This window comes from Perna viridis, chromosome 2 (genome assembly GCF_037379345.1).
Source record: "Perna viridis isolate PV_CMFRI_1.1 ecotype Kerala chromosome 2, ASM3737934v1, whole genome shotgun sequence".
In the NCBI taxonomy this organism is placed as follows: Eukaryota; Metazoa; Mollusca; class Bivalvia; order Mytilida; family Mytilidae; genus Perna; species Perna viridis.
In genome coordinates, this window is record NC_142446.1 from 54,857,823 (window position 1) to 54,880,183 (window position 22,361).

At 31.8% G+C, this 22,361-nt stretch overlaps 1 protein-coding gene across 3 annotated transcripts in view; it reads right to left on the reverse strand.

The window, feature by feature from the left end:
* The window catches only part of LOC148626096 (protein timeless-like), a 69,550-nt gene that overhangs the window by 5,911 nt on the left and 41,278 nt on the right, over positions 1-22,361 (reverse strand). For all 3 annotated transcript variants that reach the window (XM_088569732.1, XM_088569734.1, XM_088569733.1), the window contains 16 exons: positions 22,306-22,359; positions 20,192-20,481; positions 18,447-18,516; positions 15,800-15,912; positions 14,854-14,967; positions 14,123-14,232; positions 12,133-12,325; positions 9,909-10,107; positions 8,629-8,735; positions 7,302-7,458; positions 5,854-5,913; positions 5,349-5,508; positions 4,748-4,801; positions 3,014-3,214; positions 1,695-1,803; positions 454-562 (listed from right to left, as the gene is read on the reverse strand). In XM_088569732.1, the coding sequence (XP_088425858.1) occupies positions 472-562; positions 1,695-1,803; positions 3,014-3,214; positions 4,748-4,801; positions 5,349-5,508; positions 5,854-5,913; positions 7,302-7,458; positions 8,629-8,735; positions 9,909-10,107; positions 12,133-12,325; positions 14,123-14,232; positions 14,854-14,967; positions 15,800-15,912; positions 18,447-18,516; positions 20,192-20,481; positions 22,306-22,359 (2,082 nt within the window). In that variant the 3' untranslated portion in view covers positions 454-471. The remainder of the gene's footprint in view (positions 1-453; positions 563-1,694; positions 1,804-3,013; positions 3,215-4,747; positions 4,802-5,348; positions 5,509-5,853; positions 5,914-7,301; positions 7,459-8,628; positions 8,736-9,908; positions 10,108-12,132; positions 12,326-14,122; positions 14,233-14,853; positions 14,968-15,799; positions 15,913-18,446; positions 18,517-20,191; positions 20,482-22,305; positions 22,360-22,361) is intronic.

Here is a 22,361-nt window from a genome sequence, read left to right on the forward strand (position 1 = left end):
AAAATACACGTAGGCCTATGGAATCAAAAATTAAGTAGCTGTCTTAGTAAGAATCATGCAAAATCTAAAAATTGCGATACACCCCCAAAAAGGCTACATATTTTTATTTTTGTAATTAAGTTGTTTTATGGGTCTATACTAGGAAATGTGTAATTATTCATTCAAATCTGCCTGCTCTTAGGAGATAATCCACATTGAAAATCCAGTTGATTCTATTGTATTTGAGTGCCATTTACAGTTTGAAATCTACAGGGCATTCTATATAATTTTTATCTCCTAAGAGCACAGGTTATATGAAAAACCACATGTTAATTTCTGTTTACTATGACATTTCAAATAAAATATCAAAAATGAAAATATGTAGGCTTTTTACCCATGAATCACATTTTGCATGATTCTTAGCTGGAGTGCTACTTAAAATGCTTTCCCCATTATTCTACCTCTTACACATACCTTACAACCAATATCATATTACTTTGCCGAAAGTTGTTGAGAATCATTATAGTTTTGAATCTGTTTCAGCCAGTATACATTGTTTTCACCATTCCTTGAGGCAGTGTGACTGAAAAACAAATTCAACTTAATATAACAAAAAAAAAAAAAGAAACTTCTTTTCTAGTATAAAAAAGAGCTGTCCAGAGTGCAGTATAATACCGCTGCAGCAAGTTTGTGTGATGCAAGAGCACCTGTTTGCAGTTTCTAAACAGCAGCCAATGATGCAATATTTATTTGGATACAAATCAGCCATGTTTCTGATAGTGTTACTCAATTTATTGATAATCAATTTATCACTGGAACTGATTGGAATTCAAGACTAATATCTGGTCCATGTTTTGAGGAGAACAATATCATTGAAATACTGAAAAACCTAGCTTGCCGAAGATTGAAGGCACTTTGAAGTACATGTAGACAAAAAATTTCTGACTATCTGTAAAGTCAGAAGCAGAGTTTGTTAGTTTGTTTTCTTTTTGTAATTTCGTGTCATGAAGAAATTCCATACTGAATTAATGCCACAATAAATAAGACTTTTTCAATGACAGAAATACTGAAATATTTTTGTGTGTAAAAAAATCAGGGTTGGTTCAGGCAAAGGTATAAAAGACAATCATCACAGAAAAAAACATGCCAATATTTTCTTTAAGTCTCTTTTGTTTCATATAACAAGAATGGATATAATGAATATGTCAAAGAGACAACAAGCCCATTGAGATGAAAAATGTCAGTAAAAGGTCATCCATCGGTATTCAAAAAATGATGAGAAACCCTCACACCACTGGGCAGGCTGTAGCTGTCCCCAAAACAACATTTTATAAAGGTACAGTGAAATAGTCCCCCCCTATAATCCATCAACATAAAAGGTAAGCTAAAAGTGAAGACAACAATACATACAGTGGCTAGAAATTCCTATTTGGGACAGGCCAAAAAATGTGGCAGGTTTAATGTACTTTGGCATAATCAAAACCCTCCCCCTTTTTATACCTGGCCACTGTGGAAAAATATTACACAATTAAACACACCTAAAAATCATTTCAGGTCAAAGGTTAAAACAGAAATAAAGAAACTGATTATACGATACACAAAGACCACTTCAAGGGCAGAACAGTATAATTATTAATAAAAAAAAACATCAGAGGCACAGTGATTGCAATGCCTGTGAATTTAACATTTCTACAACTGAAACTGATGTAACATACTTCTGTGAAGTTTCTTTAAAATCTTTTAGCTTTAAATCTTCTTTCGATTTGATAAAGCTGAAGTGTTCATCTTCATATTTCACTGAGGTTGGGTCAAACTTGAGAATATCTGAAAACAAATTTTGAAGTATTATGAGAATGAGCTTTAATACTTTGATACATAAACCAATTTCATAGTAAGATTGCTGTGAAAAGAAAGACTAAAGAATGAGAAAAATGTCAGAATGTATTTGGTACATTATATTTATACTATCAACAAATTTTAACACTTTACTTGAAAGGTGAAACCTATCTAAACTGAACCCTAAAAAACTTGAAAACCTGACTAAACCAGACACTATTTAAAAACCTTTTCTATCGATTAAAATGCATTTTGAACCTTGTTAAACATGACACTTGTCTTAAGTGATCTAATTTTAAGTAGCTGTCTTTGTAAGAATCATGCAAAATCTGAAAAATGTGATACACCCCAAAAAAGGCTACATATTTTTATTTTTGTAATTAAGTTGTTTTGTGGGTCTATATTACGAAATGTGTAATTATTCATTCAAATCTGCCTGCTCTTAAGAGATAATCAACATTGAAAATCCAATAGATTCTATTGTATTTGAGTGTCATTTACAGTTATTTCCCTTACTTTTGAATTCAACAGTGCATTCTATACAATTTTTATCTCCTATGAACACGGGTTATATGAAAAACCAAATGTTAATTTCTGTTTACTAAAGCATTTTAAACAAGATATCAAAAATAAAAATATGTAGGCTTTCCAACCATGTATCACATTTTGCATGATTCTTAACTGGAGTGCTACTTAAATGCTGTCCCATAGCCTGGGACATTCCGGCAAAAAGTAAAATTAGACTTGCCCAAAGGATAAAAAAATATTTTATAATTCAACATGCAGAAACCTAAGGGCTGCCTAGATTTTAATTAAGGCAAGTTTAATTTTGAAGTATACAATGCATTGTATATAATTTTAATCTCCAACGAACACAGGCTACATGAAAAATTAAATGTTTATTTCTATTTACTATGGCGATTCAAACAAAATGTCAAAAATAAAAATATGTAGGCTTTTAACCCATGAATCACATTTTGCATGATTCTTAGCTGGAGTGCTACTTAAATTTCAAAAGTGGTTCAGTTCAGACAGGTTACACTGTAGGCCTTAACTGAAGCATATCATTAGATTTCAACAAAAAAAATTAAGTTACAATTTCAAAAAAATAAATAATTCAAACCAATCCTACATGTACCTGAAGGAAAATCTGTAAAAATTCTGACAATCTAAGGCAAGTTTATAGAGAACATCTTACCTTTGCTGATAGGGCCTAACTTTTCTGCCTGTTTAATTAGCTGCTCTGATGTCCAGAAACTTGGAATTCTGGGAAATATCATATCTACATCCTGTGGTGTGTGGAAACCAAGGTAGTGTAATAGTGTGTTAAAGTGTTGGTCAGTTAGTAACACTTCATGGTCTTCTGTATACAAGACAACTGGAACTGAGCTTCCTCGTACTAAAAAAAAAAAAAATCATTGTATTTACCCAGTGATTCTGTTACTATAAAAGTGTCCCCTCCTATTGGATTTGGGAAGACAATAGACCAATTGGGAAACAAAAAAGCTGGGGCTAACTGTGATTTTTTAAATATTACATGATTTGAGATTATTTTGCTTGGGAAACAGCCTGTATTTGGAGGTAAATTCAAGGTAAAAAAAATCAGATACCAGTTATCATTTTTCATAAAAAGTTGTGAATGAAAAAATAGTTGCAAGAGGTTACAATATTATTTCCTATGATGACTATCTAACTCATGATAAATTTTACACTTACGATTTATGTGAAATCAAACATAGTTCAAAAAGTGTCATTATTGTATCCATACTTGGTATCACATACATAACATATCATTCAAATTTGAAATAAAAATTGGTGTACTGTCTTATTGACACCTACCAATATTTAAAATGTGTTAAATAATTTGCTCGTTCATATCACAAAACGGCTTCTCCGTAAAATGCAAATAGTTCAAATTCAATGAGATTTTAAATCCAAATCATAATGTTTACATTGTCAAATTGGCCATTACTTTGTTACCAAGATGATTTTAGGTTGTTGGTAGTTTGACGAAAACAAAGATTTACCGCCTTAGTTGGTGTCAAGAATTCTTCTGAAGATTCTCATTCCTACTTTATAATTCTAATTCGTGAGAAATTACATTTTTGTCAACTTAGAGATTAAAATATACAATTATCAGTGTTTTGTCAAGAATCAACACTTAGCAACAAAAATGGCAGAATTACAATTGAATTTCTCGGGAGGAATTACAAAATTCCCTTTGATCGTGCATATCAATTGTAAGTACTGATGTTTGGTTTTTATAAACTGAGAAACGCATAAAAAATAAAAAGAAAGACAACTCTGCCTCAATAATGAATGACTGAAGAAAATTATGATTAAATCAAAAATCGGCTTGAACTGACATAGAGTGAAGATTACAATAAACTGTTATCACAGAAATAAGCCTTGTCTGTCCCACATTTTTGATGTCATTCAATTTTTGCATTGACTGCAGGAGCATATGCATAAATATGCAACGTAGAAAAGCTTATGCTACTATACACTATAAACCGTTGACCTAACTTAAGTAGTTCATGTTGAACTGACCTAATCAGAATACTTAACATTAAAACCTTAAAAAGAAGTTTGATGAAAGTCAATGGGCCATTTACTGAGGGGCATATGCGTAAAACAGATATGAAATTGTGATGTAGCGATACTAATGCAACAACATATCGAATATGATTGACCTAGTATAACTGGTTCATTTTACACTGACCTAATTGTAAAAGTTAAATAAAATCTTAACATGTGCACCGATGCTGGAAACGCAGTACCTTAATCTTTGCTTTCTGAGACTCTGGTTAGTGGCAAGAAAATTAAAAAAAATCCCCTTAGCAGATAGAAAATGTCATATACATTGAGAAATTGAAAACTTTGAATGCCACTTTCACCCTGAAGCTGTGCATTACCTAACTTCAATACTTACACACATGGTACATAGGAACTGGTTCTTCCAGGAGATTTCTGTCACACTGTTTTCCTTCAATAAATAGCACATACCTTCTAATACATGTATTAATAATCATAACTTATAATCTGTTAAAAGATAAATGATAAAATGCATGAAAACTCTGATCAATTAGGGCTATTACAGATACAACCTTTAAACTTGATATTGTCCTAAATTTGGACTGTGATAAAATGTTTTACACAGCATAAGTTTCTGAATAGAATCAAAGTGGTCAAAACACTAAAAATAATTTAATATTTATTATAGAAAAAAGCAATAAGTACTAAGTTTAAGAAAATAACTATTTTCTGACCTAAAATTTTCAAAGATCAACGAGAACCAACGACTACAACTGTTGTTAATGTATTACTTTTCAAAATTGCTAATTTCTGCAGATTCTGTCAAGTGAACATATTCCTGGGCATCTATTTTCACAGTTTCAAAAAAATGATCAGCTTTTTAGAGAATAAAATCAATTTTGCAGGTACTATTTCTCATGCCTTTCTGTCCACCTCAAAAATAGAATACTGCAAAAATTAAAACAGCATATGAGATTTGACATGCCTGGTTGTCTTACCAAGTTTAACATAGGCAGTTTCACACAACAGGGACTGCAACAATTTGATATTCTCCTCTTGTTTCTTCTGCTTGAGGGCATCTACACACCATTTGACAACATCCTTCTCTTCATTGCTACACAATCCTTTCATGTCCTTTTCACTATCACTCAGCAACTTCTTAGAACGGAGTAATATATGAAAAAGAATGGCATAATAGAATCGGTAAAAAGATCCAATACAAATTTGCTTATCGTAATATGGAGAGAATAAATTCGGAGAAACTATTAGTCTGCAAATGTAGATACAGGATGTATTTACTGTTTTGGATTTATATGCATTTGTTGTTGTTTTTCCACATGTATTGATTGATTGGTTACGGCTAAAAATTCATACATCTATTCAATCAAAGAAACCCTCCTTTAATTCATAAAAAAACAAACCACTGATGTTGTTAATTTCAAAGATTCACCCACTGCAATAATTTAAGTTTTATGTCCATTTTAAATTTCTACGAAAATTTACCTTGTTTTCCAAGTATTCTGCTTCTGATATCAGTCCACTTGTATGTAATCTGGACCAAACCTATTGTAAATTATAATACATAAATTTATTAACAAGTTTTCATGAATATAAAAGCAGTATATATAAAATGCTACAGTTTATGATATCAATACATGTGTACTTTTTTTCTGATATTATAACAAGAGGTTCTCAAGAGCCTGAATCGCTCACCTGGTTTAATAGTTTTAAAAAGTTGAACACTTGCAAAACCTAAAAGTGGTCGAACATCTTAGACCAAATTAGTACAGATGATATTTATCATGATTCTGAACATTTGAACAATAAGCATCATTCTACTAATGTTAACTGAATAACATGCTAAAAGTGCAAAAAAAAAAAAAAATTAAAATTGCTATCAACAATTTTGTTTCCAAATTTCCACCAATCATAAATCTTTACATATTTTAACATATATATATTTTTTTAATTACATTAGTTATCAATCTGCTAAAAACATAAAAAAATTGCACTTTCAAAGGCAATAACTCCAAAAAGTATTGACAGATTTTTCCAAAATTTGCACCAAAAAATAGATATTGAAATACTGAACATTTTATCAGCTTGCAGTCCGAGTTGGAGTCATTCATGGTATGAAGACTCTTAAGCTGGGCGGGACATGTGGCAGGACAGCCTACCTGTATTCTAGAAGGTAGTGCGATTTAAATAGCCACTTAATTGACTTGGCTAAAGGATTCAGTTTGTCACTGGCTTATCACTGAGCAATCTAGGGTTCAATCCTTGCTGGCAGAGTATAATTTTGTGAGTCAAATCATGCTCTCCCATTACAAAAGAAACCCCACTGAACTGATCAAGTCTAACTATACTGTCAAACAAATTATGCAATGTAAATATTGAGTTATTCCCCTTTGCACAATATTAAGCACTTAGTTGAATTTCATATGGTCAAGGCAATAATCTCCAAAATCAGAAAGAAACCTTTCACTTCTCTGAAAAATTAAATTAAGAAATAGGTATTTAAAGTAGTTTTATTTGATGCATGTTTTTTTCCCCCTAATTAATTAACGGTTGGGATCATTATCTTTAAAATCAATCCACCACTTTCTACTTGGTATTAAGATCCAGCACTGTCCAACTAGGGCATCATCTAATGATCTAATGGGTCATCAAATGATACCCTGCCATGTTTGCAAAAGTTTTGGAGGGAGGGGGTGAAAAATGGCCATAATTTTTGTGTAAAATAATTGTTAAAATCTGAAATTTGAACTTGATCAGTATTTTGTGATACTCAATAACTATATAAAGTTTGGAAAAGATCCTTTAATATCTTCTAAAGTTATCATCTGGAAACCATCAGTGACATTTTGGCAGGTATCACATAACATGTATGTACCCCACAACTTCTGTAGCATAAAAAGAGGAAAATGTATGATACAATGAACATAGCACACCTCTTTTTCAGTGACTGTGATCCCAACTTCAGCAAATCTATCCACCATTTTATCAACTATTTCGACTTCACTCTGAAGCTCAGTGTACCATGTAAATAACAGATCCTCAATTTCAGCTGAGTCATTTGAAGTGGTACTGGTTACATTTTCTTCAGAACTAGAATAAACCAATGATCTAGTACTGAAAATTATACAGAATTGTATGCAAATACATACTGATGAATATGTACATGTAGTTACAATCATATTTTAATATTCAGTTAAACTTACACACTCCATACTTCTGTGAGAGCAGTAGAATGAAGCCAAATTTGTTATGCTTAAGGCCAATTAAATTTTGAAGAAGACCCATGCCAATACATTTGACAAAAACCAGATAATTTCATGCCTTAATTCATATAACAATATTTCTGCTACTGCAAACACAATACATAGACTATGACATCAAGATAATAACTTTATCCATTTAGTTCTCTGGCTTACATACAGGGGTCAATATTAACACTGGACCAGGAAACTTCATTGCTAATTAAATTGCATTCTTACTTTGTGCCCGCCTTTTCTTTGATAATTAGTTGTAGCGCACCTTACCTGTCATTACTTCTTAGTGGGGTACAATAGTATTGCTAAATATGTGATCACTCATGGCAAGAGCGCTTGAAGATTTAAGTGGTACGAGGAAAAAGCTCTGCAAACTCGTTACATCTTGATGATATTTTGGTTATTCACTCTTTCCATTCAATTATCCTATTAATCTTATATGCCATAATTGAATAAATGAAATGATTTAGTCAAAATTTCAACATAATCAAGTCAATTCGTATACTGTATAAACCCAACCACTATCGAGATTTGGACAAATGTTTTGTATACCAAGGTTCAAAATACAACTTAACTGAAATAAAGGGACTTAAAAAAGTGTCTGGTTTAGACAAGTGTTTATATTATTTAGGGTTCAGTTTAGACAAGGTTTACTGTAGTAAATTATGATACCATCAAGTGAAGTTGGGTTAATATTTGCAAGAAATGAGTTAACCACACTACCCACTTTGTTTACATCGGAAGATTAATTATTGTCCATAGCAACATGAAGTTGCAGATGTTATCAAGCTAAGTATACCCCACTTGTATAGTAATTTGAAATCAGACAGTAACCAAACCTGCTTACAACATATGCCCCATCTATATAAAGCCTCAAACCAAATTTGAAGTCGATCCATCCATTTGAAGTTGAAATAATTGTGACATAATTTAGACAAGACATCATGACCAATGCAAAGACGGACAAGATAAGTGAGGTATAAAAATAAAGTTAGTGATAATTTACCTGTCCTCCTCAGAAATCCCATAGAGTTCCATAGCAGCTGCGTAAGGATTATTTTTAGCTAAGTTGGCAAATCTGTTCAACAAGAATTCAGTAAGGTCATTCATTTCCTGTAAACAAATAAAAATCAACAGTTCCCTCTTAACTTGAATAAGATCTCTCATTTTAATGGGTGAAAATCAGTTATATCTAGATCCTGCATAAGTGGACGTAAAATTTTGAGAATTTTCTGTTCTACTTAGTATTAGTGAAGACTTAATCATAATTAAATTTGAACATTGAACTACTGATATCCTTGAACTCATCACATATATATCTAATTTAGCAAATTGATTTGTCCGTCCAATACTACAGTATTATTGCGCAAGGTTTTCCATACCTTTATTGATTAACTAGTCCAACATGCTAGGCCAATATGGATTTTAACCAGTTCAATATGATGTATTGTATGGCTAAATCCCGTATTAGTGCACTTTTGTATTTTATCTTGTATTGGCAGTTTTGATCATATTTGTGCTAATATTCGAACATTAATAAAACATATTACTTCACAGCAAAAACTTCCCTATATTTTTTAGGTAACATTTATACAGATATGTTTTTGATCAGATATTTAGAATAGTCTAAGATTATAGAAAAATTAACACCTGTATAAAAATGTTTATTGTAAACATAACAAAATCAAGTAAAATCCTGAAGTTATAAAGTAAGGTTAATAGGAAGATTTGGTCCTTCATACTTGATTAATTTTGCTGTAAAAAATAATACTGTGAATGTTCTTTAATTTGTGGATACCAATTTTCGTGGATTACAGAGGAAACACAAGTTCGTGGATTCTTGATTTCGTGGTTATGAGGTTTTTCGGGATACATATCGATGGGAATCTTCTTTTCTTTGGGAACCAAATTTCGTGGTTTGGTCTACCAACGAAAACCACGAAAATTAGTAACCTACGAATAATAGTACTTTGACAGTAATCTATGCATGAAACCAATTGTCCACACAAATATCATTCAATCTTATTTTAAAAATAATTTACAAGTAATTAAGTTGTTGATTACTTATACTTCATCTGACTGTAAAAACAAAAGTAGTAATTCTTACTCTAAAAACTTCGAAACATTCAACCATCTCAAAAAGTCTGATTATATAGAAAGGCTGGATATCACTGAAGTTGGCTCACCTTTCAGAATTTCCTGATTTGCCACTATAGAATACATTGTACATCTAAATCTGAAGAATAGTGATAAAACACCACTGCAATTCAGTAATTTACAACCCACCTTTGTTAAATGATTCTTGGTTCCATCCACTTCCATTAAAGCCTGAATGATGTGCATCTGCATGAGAATTTCAGGTTTTTGACAGTCTCCAGCTACATGATGCATCATTGTAAATATACATTTATTCACTTGGGAACTGTTGGTTTCAAAGTTTTCTAATAATGTTCCATATAATCCCATTATATTTCTTGTTCCATACCTACAAAGATATAGACTATGACTTGTGTGATCTACAATAATTGTGAGACAAATAAATGTGTCGGTGCAGTTTATGATACAGTAGTTTCTCTCTGAAACAGCCTCAATGACCAATGGCCACTGGTCTTATGCAACCACATTTCCGTTGCATTTTTAAAAGGTCAAACAATTCTTTGCATTAGACTGACTTTCAAAAAAAAAAATTGGCACAAAATACTTCACTACTAAACAACAGTGTTAAATTGAAAAAAAAAAAAAAAAAAAAACAGTGTTCCTCCCCCAGCCCCATTTCAGTCTTTGATAAAACAGACATACACAACAAAGAACATAGAGTAACTAAAATCATACATAGAATGTAACAAAAGGAAATGAGCAACTCGGACTCCACTAAAAACTGGGAGCATGCACTGATAGGGTAAAAAAGGCATCCTTGACATATAACAATATTCACAAATATTTTATCTTGTCCGAGATTCGTGGTAGCAACCTTTGGTATCGATTGGATCAAAGTCCATTGAGAAATTTAGGCATGACATGGGTTCAAATTAGTGGTAGTATGCGGTCTATGGCCCACAATTTCTGACCAAGAACTTTTGAAATTATATATACCTGAATCCTAGACCTTTAAATATGTTGTCGATAAAAAATTCAAGCATTTTGAAAACATCTTCTTTTGTATATATGGAATATGTCAGATTTGAAATTATTTTTGACAAAGTATGAGGAATCCCTACCAAGAACTATATATTTGTATCAAGGTGTACCATCTTTTTTTGAGAAACAACAATGTACAATGTTTTTGAGTCGGAATTATTACTGAGTAAGGGGAATAGAAGTATAAAGTGTTGAAAAATCATAGGATTTAATGTTTTTATATTCTGATAACAATCTTCAATTGAGGGTTTCGAGAAGATCTTTTGAATTTTTCAGGATTCACATTTAATTAATACCACTAAGGGAATATTAAGTGTTGTGGTATGACTGGAGACCATTTTTGACAGCTGTGAGTATAGAAGTTAAAAGTTCGGAAAGAGGTTTGGTGATACATTTTGCAGATCCAGCTATGTAACATTGTTTGTACGGATTCTTGCAGAGTTTAGGAATCCAGTACATAGACGGTAAATCCCAATCACCATCTTTGGTGGAGAGACAAGAGGATAGAACAGATTTATGGTTATCCACTATTTGTTCTTTTGAGAGTGTAGTGGCAGTATAGATCTTATCAATGCTATTATTTTCTACGTCTACCTCTGATAATAAACAATGGATGTAATATGTTTTGCAGACAAAAACAATGTTGTTTTGGGCTTTGTCTGCTGGTACGACAACATATTTGCCATGTATAGTACACAATGTTTTTACTACATTTGTCTTTGAAAACTTGCTTTGATTTAACACAATAAATGGACTCATATGGAAATCCTGAATGTATCATTAGCAGTTTAGGAGGAATGTGTGAAAAAAACAATTAACACCAAAGATTCAATTCAATATCAGGAACGTGGGAAAAGGAGTGACAAATATAAATGACCCAGATCCGATAGACAAACATCTCCATTGCAATAAATGTCAAGTCCAGTGGAAACTGGTTTACAGTTTTATACTAGACAAAGAAAGGATATGGGATTTGAAGGCTACAAGAACAGTAACAGATAAGTGGATATAGGTCTCCAATTATAAAAATATCTGAAATCTTCTTAAATACATGTATATGCATCATTTTAAAGTTCTTTGTAGCAGTTTAAGCAAGTTTCTATTCCCTAAGCTTGTACTGCAATGTCCCTGATCTTGCACATTTTGACCCCAGTTGACCTTGATATAACAGAAGAACTTTTCAAGAATGTCCCTGATCTTATGCCTGTTAAAATTTTCCAACACAAATGGTGGGGTGGGTTACCAACACTAGGAATCCCATGGATCTGCCAGTGTAACCTACATGGAGACAGACAGAGGAAATAGATGGACAGAAACATGTACACCAGAAAAATCAACTTCTTCATACATAAAAGCCAATCCAAAAACTTACAGTTTGATATGGTCTAACATGTTAAAGCTATTTGTAATCCATCCATTTTTGTCCCATAAATCAACAAGTTCTAAAAATTTATGGTTTGTAATGATTAAATCCTCAAGAAAACACAAATTATTATCTTTAGACTCGAACTGTCGTATAAGGAGAATGAACACCATCCTTAGGTCTGAAACATTAGCAAGGTCCTCTGAAAAATACAATTAAATATCCGCATTAGATGGTACTATTTTTCACTGAAGAATTCTATGCGAGTCAATATGTTATCTTTGTATTAAGGCAAAAATATGTGTGACCTAAAACATTTTTATTGGAAAAATCGACGGAAAATGAAAAATCCGGAAATTTTGCTCTGTCTTCATCTGGTTTTGTCTATTACCAATTCAAACAAACATTGCCACCTGGGAGTCTGGGTTTCAGGCCCAGTCAAGTGTCTTATCTCTAATTTTCAAAGAATGGACCAATCAAAAGCAAAAGACAAGTGCAACAGCCCCATTCAGTGACAAAGTTTGTGGATATATTTCATGGACACCATAATTTCAATTTGAAAACAACAAGTGTTCTATTGACCTACCAACCCTATTATTTTCAACAGGGTAAAGTAAACACACATACATTTTTGTTTTGGCCTAATTTTAGGAAATAATAAAAAAAATAAAGAAATGGAATTTTTGTACGTTTTGTAAGTCATGAGATAAGTCTAACTACAGCACTAATTTATAATGAACAGCCAGTTATGATTTTTTAACTTAGGTGATTGTTGAATGAGTATCAGAACATAAGTTAAGTATTAGTAAGAATCAGGCAAAATTGGAAAAATCAGAAACATGCATATCAAAATCCCACCAATCTGACAATATGATTTCACTCAAGGATGTTTTCTTTATCTGAAAAGACCATTATTTGTTCTCTGCATCACTGGATTCACTCAGAAATGTTTCCATAAAATGTTCAAAAAATGAGGTTTTTAACAGTTATCTGCCATTGAAATGTTCATTTTCAATTCATTTTCATGAAATTGTAACTCAAAGGTCCAGCATGATATAGAAAATCTTGTCTATTTCTTGATTCTGAAGGTGCAAATAGTCAAATTACACTACCAAAATGATGGTTTTTTTCATACCATGTTTCACCTACTGCCCGATTTTTACAGAGACAGACACTTACTAAATAAGTATATTGATTTGTTTAGTATGATGTTTTTATGTGTATTATTTACTTCTAAATGCATATAATTTCCTTGATAAAATGGTTGGATATGTAAAACTTATAAAGGCAATAAACTTTGGATATCACAACCACAAAGTTTTTGCTGCTCATGTTTAGTCATTTTTGTCAGATTTCCAGAGTTCTCTGTCTGTATCCACTTCACTGCATTATTATTTTTTGCCCTGTGATCACAATTTTTCTTTATCATAATTTCATTAATCACGCCTTAAATTGTCATTCTGGAAATTTTTTTGAAATCCTTATTCTTCCTTCTGGGTTTTTATTAGATAAAACCTTCTAAGACAAAACTTATCAAGAGAAATCCTTTCCTGCCAAAATTTCTAATGCTTGTAATGCTTAAAAAATGAGAACACTGACCCATCATTATTTTTCTGCTTATCTTGTTTTGCCATGAAAGATCTTAAAAGATTTCATCGATTCATCAAGAAAATAAATTTTATATAAATATGAAGATCAATAGACACATAGAAATTTCTTCATTTTTAATTATATCTCCAATCAAGTTGTAAAATTTAGATTTTCAACATGTAAGCATTAGAGAGTGGAGAACATATTCAAATCAAGAATAGGCTTCAGGAGAATCGGTTTCACCCATGTAATCTGTAGACTTGGAAAATGTAAAATGGTGGGAAAACTCCTGCAGAAATTGTATCACTGCCTGTTGGTTAAAAAGTCACATACATTATTAATCACCAGCTTAGAATCAGAGATATCTATATTCAACTTTCGAACACAAAGAATTTATACTAAATCTTACTTTGAAGACCAACTAAGTATTCCTTGTCATAATCATCTAAATGTTCATCTGAGGAGTACTTGGACAATGTCCTTAAACTCTCATTTAAAGCATTTATAGTCAAGTGCAACCTGCAAATAGACAATAAAAAGAGCATTTTTTTACAGTTAAAAATTAATGTAATATTTAGAATTATGAATAAATTGTTATCACAGAGATATGTCTCATCTGTTACACATGGTCCCTGCTATCAAAAATTCTCAAGTCAATATACATATGCATTGTTCATGTTGCTCAAAATTTAAATCAAATCCTACCATATGATATACTTATTACAAGCTTCTGTCAAAATATACCGAGAAAACTGTAATAAAAAACTATGGATGGACGAAAAGAGAATGAATGGACTGACCATGTTATATCTATATACCTCCTGCGTAGCAAGGCTTATAATTAGAAATCAGCGATGTTGGTTAATTACTTAGGTTTTCTAGTAGAACACTACTTATTCTTTTCCATTTAAAGAGGTAGACCTAAGGTAAGGGACACAACTCTTATACATCACTGGAACATTGTATTCAACATTTTACAAAAATCTCGTGTAAGCATCAAAGTAACTTGAACTGATTTCCTTCTGTTTCAAATGAAAGCTTGATAGGCTTTGGTGATATTGAATATGATACAAACACATTACTGATTTCAAGATTTATGTCCCTTAGCCTAGGTCTACCTCCTGAAACTATTTTACCAACCTCCTGGCACATTTAGCTGGATCATGTTTTTTCTTGTGGGCAATTAGCAACTGTTCTGATAAAACCACTCCTTCATAAATCAGGAACCCAAACAAATCTGAGGTCATCACCAACCTGTAATAAACAATGGTTGATGGCCATATGATATAGCAATTTTCAAAATCCTTATGCCAAAACATCTGATAAAAAATCATTCCTCATACAATATTTTTTAAGGATGTTCGCTGCTGTTATTAAGAATAACAAATAATTTCAAAAGGTTGTGAAATATTTTAAGACCTTTTATGCTAGAACGATATTAAAAGAAAAAAATGATGGGTCAGAGTGCTCGTTTTTGAGATATAAGCATTAGAAATTTTGGCAGGAAAAGTATTTCACTTAATTTTCTGCAGGTTTAGAATTAGTAGATTTCATCTATTAAAATACAGAAGAAATAATTTTTTTTTTAAACTTCTCAAAACAACATATTTTAAGGTGCATAATATGAAATTATGAAAAGAAAAGTTCGGATCATTGGACAAAAATTATTAATGTAAGAAATGGATAAAACTAGAGGAGTTCAAAAATCTTACAAAAATGGCTGAACATGAGCAGTGAAGATTTTTTTAATGACTTAAGGATACAATAGAAGAAATACAGTGTGATTTTCATTTCTGTGCTTTTGAACATTCTTCAAATATTTATCAATTCATACTTAAGATAATTTAATTTCAGAAGTAAGGTGCTTTCTGATTGGATAAAAAATTTCGTCCATCATCTCATAGATCTAATACCAAAAAGGACCCCTGAATCAATTTATATTATGTGAAAATAAACTTTAAACAGTTATAACCATATACTACTAATCAATTAGGAGTCTTTGTTGATTTTAAAGCTTCCATCATTGCAAGTTACTTCTCAAGAAATCAAATTTTAGATATGTGAAGGCAAAGACAGGAATAATTACCTGATAACTTTAAATGGTAGATTCTCTTTCCTGGCTATTTTTAAGAAAAATGCCATAGCCCAGAGGAAGTAAGTATCATCTAGGTATTCCTTCATGTCAGACAGCAACACATTCTAAAACATAAAAAAATTGAAATTTGTGTCAACTTAAGGGATGACTAGTAAAGTGGGAATGAAAATTATCACTAGTTTCGATGTCCTTGCGTAACATACAAGCAACAATGTAGGAATATTTGATGACCCAAATAACCGTCTCTTTGTTTACTGCGTATGAAATAATGGCTAATTTGTGGCAATATTTTCTAGTCTACAATGGAAAATGATTACGTACATTAACTTACCGAATTAGAATGAATAAATCCCAAAATTATTTAACAAATTTTAAATGCAATCTTCATAGTTTTTAAAAAAAAAAAAATGTGTATCACAGCTGCACGACATATGTGATGTTTCGTAGCACATCGCTGAAAAATAGTCCCGAAAGGAAATTTTGCAGTGCTTATAAAACTTACATATTTAGGTCAAGAAAAGTGAAAAAAAAAAGAAAACTTATACCTTACAACTCAGCAAAACAGCGATAAACAGATTATTAAATATTTTTACAACTTGCGGGAGTTTCTCACGCTCATCTCATTGAAAAAATATTGAATAATCTACTACTCTTTCACATCTACACATGACATCCAACCTTCTTATAAAAAATTTAATCAAAATCTCTACAGTGGTTTTGAAAGAGTTCGACTAGCAAGGTTTTAACATATAAAACAGGGGTTTCATTAATTTTTCGGCAGGAGGTACTTTACTGAAAGTAGGAGGTACCAAATAAATCTGGCAAGGGGTCTGGGTCCTGCCTCCTGGATGTTAGCCTTTCTGAGTATTAAATTTTGACTTGAAAATATGGGATTAAGTCTGCAATATTTGCTTCAATTTTGTTTAAAGTATATTAATTTGAAATCAAGATATATGATGAATCATAACTGATTTAGTCTCAAAACCCTGAAATCCAGGAGCTCCCCATGATTCCCACCAGATCCATTTCTAGACTAATGCTGATAAACTTTGTTGACTGTTTAATACTATGCCATTTTATTTGAAATTTTGATAAATGTCATATTTTGTTCTTAGGCTTTTATTTACTTGTTCCAAAATCTGAACATTAACACATGCAAATAAAAGCATAGGAACAAAACTAAACATTTATTAAATGAAATTCCATAACATGTGGTAGTTCCTAGTGCTGGTTAAATTATTTTCATTATAAAACTTTATTGTTGTTTATTGCCTAATTATTACTGTGACATGTAGTGTAATTGCATGTGTCTTATTGTTTGTTTGTTTGTTGGGGTTTAACGTCCGAGCAGCAATAGTGTCTTATTGTGAAATGTTGGTCTATAAATCATAGTCTGATAAGAAATTCTTTGCTTCTGAAAAACAACAAGGCTGGCTGTTTTAGTCTGGTTGACTTTTAGACAGACAGACAGACAGACAGAATTTTTTAAACATTACAATGTATTTATTTTCTATTATTATCTATAGCAATGTTGAATCTCGAATCCAATATTTTTTATATTCTTGTGAGCAAAGGCCAGACATGTTCTTTTCAAATTTAGTGTTGCTAGAATATTTTTACCAAAACTCTCCCTCCCCGTTGATTACAATGGTCCATTAAATCATATTCTGTAAAAGTTTGTTTCACGTGTTGACTCATTCTCAACACTAAAAATTCCTGCACTCCTCTACATAAATCACAACAAATATCTGGAAAAATGACGGGTATGGGGCATTCCAAATACAAACGGCATTTTCTGACACATTTTCATAGAATCTTCACTTGTGTTTAGCTTTCTGTTCAGCACAAAATAATCGGTGATTGCTTTGACATTGTTAAGTCACCCCATGTTTTCTATAAATGGACACTGTACGTTAAATCGTGCTTTACCAATTAGATTCCGAAACGACCTGGACAAAGACACCCATATAAACAATAATAAACACTAGAGATCACGATTATGAAGACTGTCTTTGCGAGACCCGACAGGGTAGTCAAGGACGTTAAAACTCCCTTAGTAGTAGATTTTGGAGACATATCCTACAGATGGAATGATCTTGGATATCCTTTTACTAGATTTTTCCTCATGATTTTTTTTGCTTTTATTTTATTCCACCGGTACCAGACGCTAACATAGCCGGGTAAAAGTACTGGATACCGGCTCTTAATGAAAGCACTGATAAAACCCTTAATTTGGATTATCTTTTTTTGTAGTTCTCTGACAAAACTTATATTCTTTCATGCACATCTACATATGATACCCAACCTTCTTATAAAAATACATCTAAATCCCTTGTGCGGTTTAGGAGTTGGGTTTACAAGACATGTGGGCAAATGGACAGACAGACAAATAGGGTGATTCCTATATATCCCCACACACCCCATCCCCCCCCCAAAAAAAAGTTTACGAGGGGTATAAAATGAATAATCTTGTCTCATAAGAGAGACACATTTTTCTAAACAAATTAAAATTAACAACCATGATTGATATATGATTTGGCCTTTGAAATTATTTATACAGTAACATAACTAGAATCACCAACTACAAAATGTTCAACTGATATCTTATTTCAATAAAACAAATTTCCTTATTACTTACTTTCAAATCATGAACTAAGAACCCAAAACAGTCATCGATAAAGTTTGAAGTGAACTTAAGAAGCAGTGACCTACAAATAAATAAAACATTATTGTTTTACATAAAGGAGGTAGACCAAGAGTAAGGGAAATAACTCTTGAAATCAGTGATATGTTTGTATCATATTAAATTTCAACAAAGCCTATCATTTGAAACAGAATGAAATCAGTCCATGTTACTTTGATGCTTAAATGAGATGTAAAATGCTGAATACAAACGTTCCAATGATTTATAAGAATTGAATCCCTTACCGTAGGTCTACCTCCTTAAATGATAACAGATAGAGTATAACTAGTGTCCACATGATTGATATATTAGACATGTATTTATTCATAATAAACCTTTTTCATTTTACATTTGTTTATATTTGTAAGTTGAAAGCCCAATTAACCATAACAGACCGAAAAAGTCGGGTAGTCAAGGATGTTAAAACCCTCTCAAGTCAACTTGACAGTTGATCACCAACTCTTATTGAAGAGCATAATTTGTTTTTTGGTAATTTCGGCTGTTCATACTGAAACAAACTCAGGACATTATCTTCAGTAAATTAAGAAGGTAGACCTAGGTTAAGGGACATTATTCTTTAAATCAGTGATATATTTGTATCATACTCAATTTCACCAAAGCCTTTCAAGCTTTCCTTTGAAATAGAATGAAATCAGTCCAAGTTAATTTGATGCTTGCATTAGATTGCTGTAAAATGGTGAATACAAACGTTCCTATGATTTGTAAGGGTTGTGTCTCTTACTCTTGGTCTATCTCCTTAAATAGAATTTGAATTTATTAGTTAACTTGAAAAACTTATTTGTATCTTCGACTCTTATTCCTACATTATCTCAAGTATGGTGCAGCATACTTTTCACATGGTTAATAAAAAAAAAAAAAATAAAGAAGATGTTGCAGGCTGTGTTGTGCTAAAAATATCCCCACTTAACCATTTCAGTCACACCAGGAAAGGAGAGACACGGTACAAGTCAACATGTAAAAGCAATATACCAAATATCTATACATTCCCTTTAATAGAAGCTATAAAAGTTTATTGAAACTGGTAGTCATGACAACAATACTCCTAGATATAATAGAATCTATAACTGTCATATGAATTGCATAGAATATCATTTCATTTTGACCTGTCCTACATTTAAGTCATTGAGATGTCATTTTTTTTACCTAAATATTATTGTTCGTGGCCTAATACTTATAAACTTAATCATTTGTTACAAGCAAGATCATGCAGTTTAACAAAAAAAAAAAAAAACAATGTCATTACCTCAAATGAGGCTTGGAAACTAAGGGCTCAATTTTTTTTAAGCTTATTTCATATTTGCACTGTATCTAGATATAATTCATTCATATCATACTACACATTGTTTGTTCTCTGTCATGTTTGTCATATATGTATTTTGTGTTAATTGCTGTACCATTGTTTTGCTGATGCAATGAAGTATTCATTCATTCATTCATTCAACAGATGGACAAATTGATTGCAATATTCCCACTCTAATGAGTAGGTGTATAATGATAATACAGATCCCTTTCTAATAAGTAAGGTATAATAGTGACAATTATATTTAACATGGTGATTACAGAGAGTTTTCTCTATCATTTTTTCATTATGTTCCAAATACTTCATGAAATAATAGAGTTTTCTCTATCTTTTTTTTCATTATGTTCCAAATACTATGTGTAATAATCTGAGATATTACCTGAAATGATCTATCTTTTTCTCTTCAAGTGATAGCCCAACAATATATTCCATTTCACTACTCTTAGGGCTAATGTCTTTCAATATCTGATTAGAATCCTCATTAGTGCCTTCCCTAACTTTAAGTGTCTTCCCGAACAATCCGGTCAGAGAGTTTGATGTTGAATTAACGTTTCCTTCTTCACAAAACATACAATTAGGAATCATCAAGTCATCCTCAGCATCATCTTCATCAAATGTACTTTCATCTTCACTATCCAGGTTTAATGATGGTTTCAAGATCTCTAAGGTCTTTAATAAAAAAAAAAACAAGGTGATCTTATTACTGTATACTGTAATACTGAGTTGTTTGATTGAATGATCCATTATGGTTTATCATTCGATGGCAGATATTTCGTGCATTTCAGGATGAGAAAACGGTAATTGACCAAACAAACAGATCCTGCTTTTTACTAGTCTGACACACTGAACCAGATCTTTATATGCTAGCTCACAGAAGAAACAGCCAAAGGTAGGCATGCCAACCAACTCCGACACATTATTTTGACTTCAGCACATCCAGTCATTACTTTTCCACCCAAAAATGCCTACTTTGTGCAGCAGTACTACCAATTCAAAAGTCTTGAATAGGGATCAAATTCATGATCTCCCCTACTCCAAAGCCACACTAGTGGTTCTACTTGAAGAGAAACTGTGAATGTGCCATTGTTTGTTGGGTTCAACCCTCAAGGACTTAGAGTGTTTTGATACAACCACCATTAAATATTTTCAAATGTAAAAAAAACCCCACATTCATTCAAAAAATCTTAACTTCCAATAAAACTACATGTCACAAAATTGCTGCTTCAAATGACAGACAATGATTACATTGTTGAATGGTTTTACATGTATTAAATTTCATGTACTGTAAGTGCAGTACTTTTTACATGTACATGTATTCAATATTCTACAAGACCAAAACACAATTTGTTTGCTTTATTGAGAAAATTAAAATTTCAGTTAAAATACCAAGGCATCATTTCACAAAGTACTCATAAGATTTATGTACACATAACTTCTTAATCAACCAATGGGACTTATGTGTACATAAGCCTTACATAAGCTTTGTGAAATAATGCCCAGTTCCATAATGTGAATTTTACAAGCCATTCTTATTTTTTTGCATTAATGAAAACATAGCAACAGTTTTCAAATTTATATTAAAGCAAGTACCATTATAATATACTCAATCATAGCAGTCATGAGGAAAATTCGTCAGATCGAAGACGATGTCCGGTGTTTTTTCCTTCGGTCCTGTTTTTTAGTTGAACATATAAACAAGATAGTATAAAATTGTCATTTGGTCCAGCGCATCAAAAATAAATTGCGTGATGACTGTCATAGAATAAAAATGGTTTTCCCTTGATTAAATGTCAATCGTATATAGTTCCTTGGATAGTTTACTGGACCACTGACAAAGAAATTAAAAATTTTCTATCAAACTTGGAATGAAGGATAAAAAGTAAAATGTCTAGCCAACTACGTAAGACATTTCATCATTGGAAGACCAACTGTATACCCCAAAGTTCACCATATTACTTGCTGGGAGAGCAAACTGGAAATTCCTCAAGTATATAAACAAATATTCAGAATGAAAGAATTAAAACACTTAAGGTATAAAACTAATAGCTTTTTTCAAACACAAAATAATACATTTTAAGAGTGTGTCAATAGAAGACCAGGCAGGAGGTCCCAAATGCAAAATTTAGTTTTCAAAATATTTTCATCCATTTGAGCTCAAGAACTCATTTTATTCTAATGTTATTTGTAATTTACAGAAATGACAAGAATGAAATGAAATGCATAGAAAGCAGTACAAAATTTCAAATATTGGGAAATAACTCATTGATCTGTTCATATATTAGTTAATTTGTTAAGAATTTTGGAATGTATATTCTGAGTCATTGACTTTTAAATACAGAAAGATCCCTGCTCTTCCTGTCACCATTATGAGTTTAACATTTCTTCAGAACAAAAATATTGGTGGGATAAAATTTACCCTGTGCCATCCATATCATAGGATCTGCCTGGTTTCTACATGTACAGTCTCTTTACAACAAAAAATAATGTTCTTACCTGGCAAGTGTACATTAGGGAGACTAACTGAATGACTGAGGCACACCAATATTCCT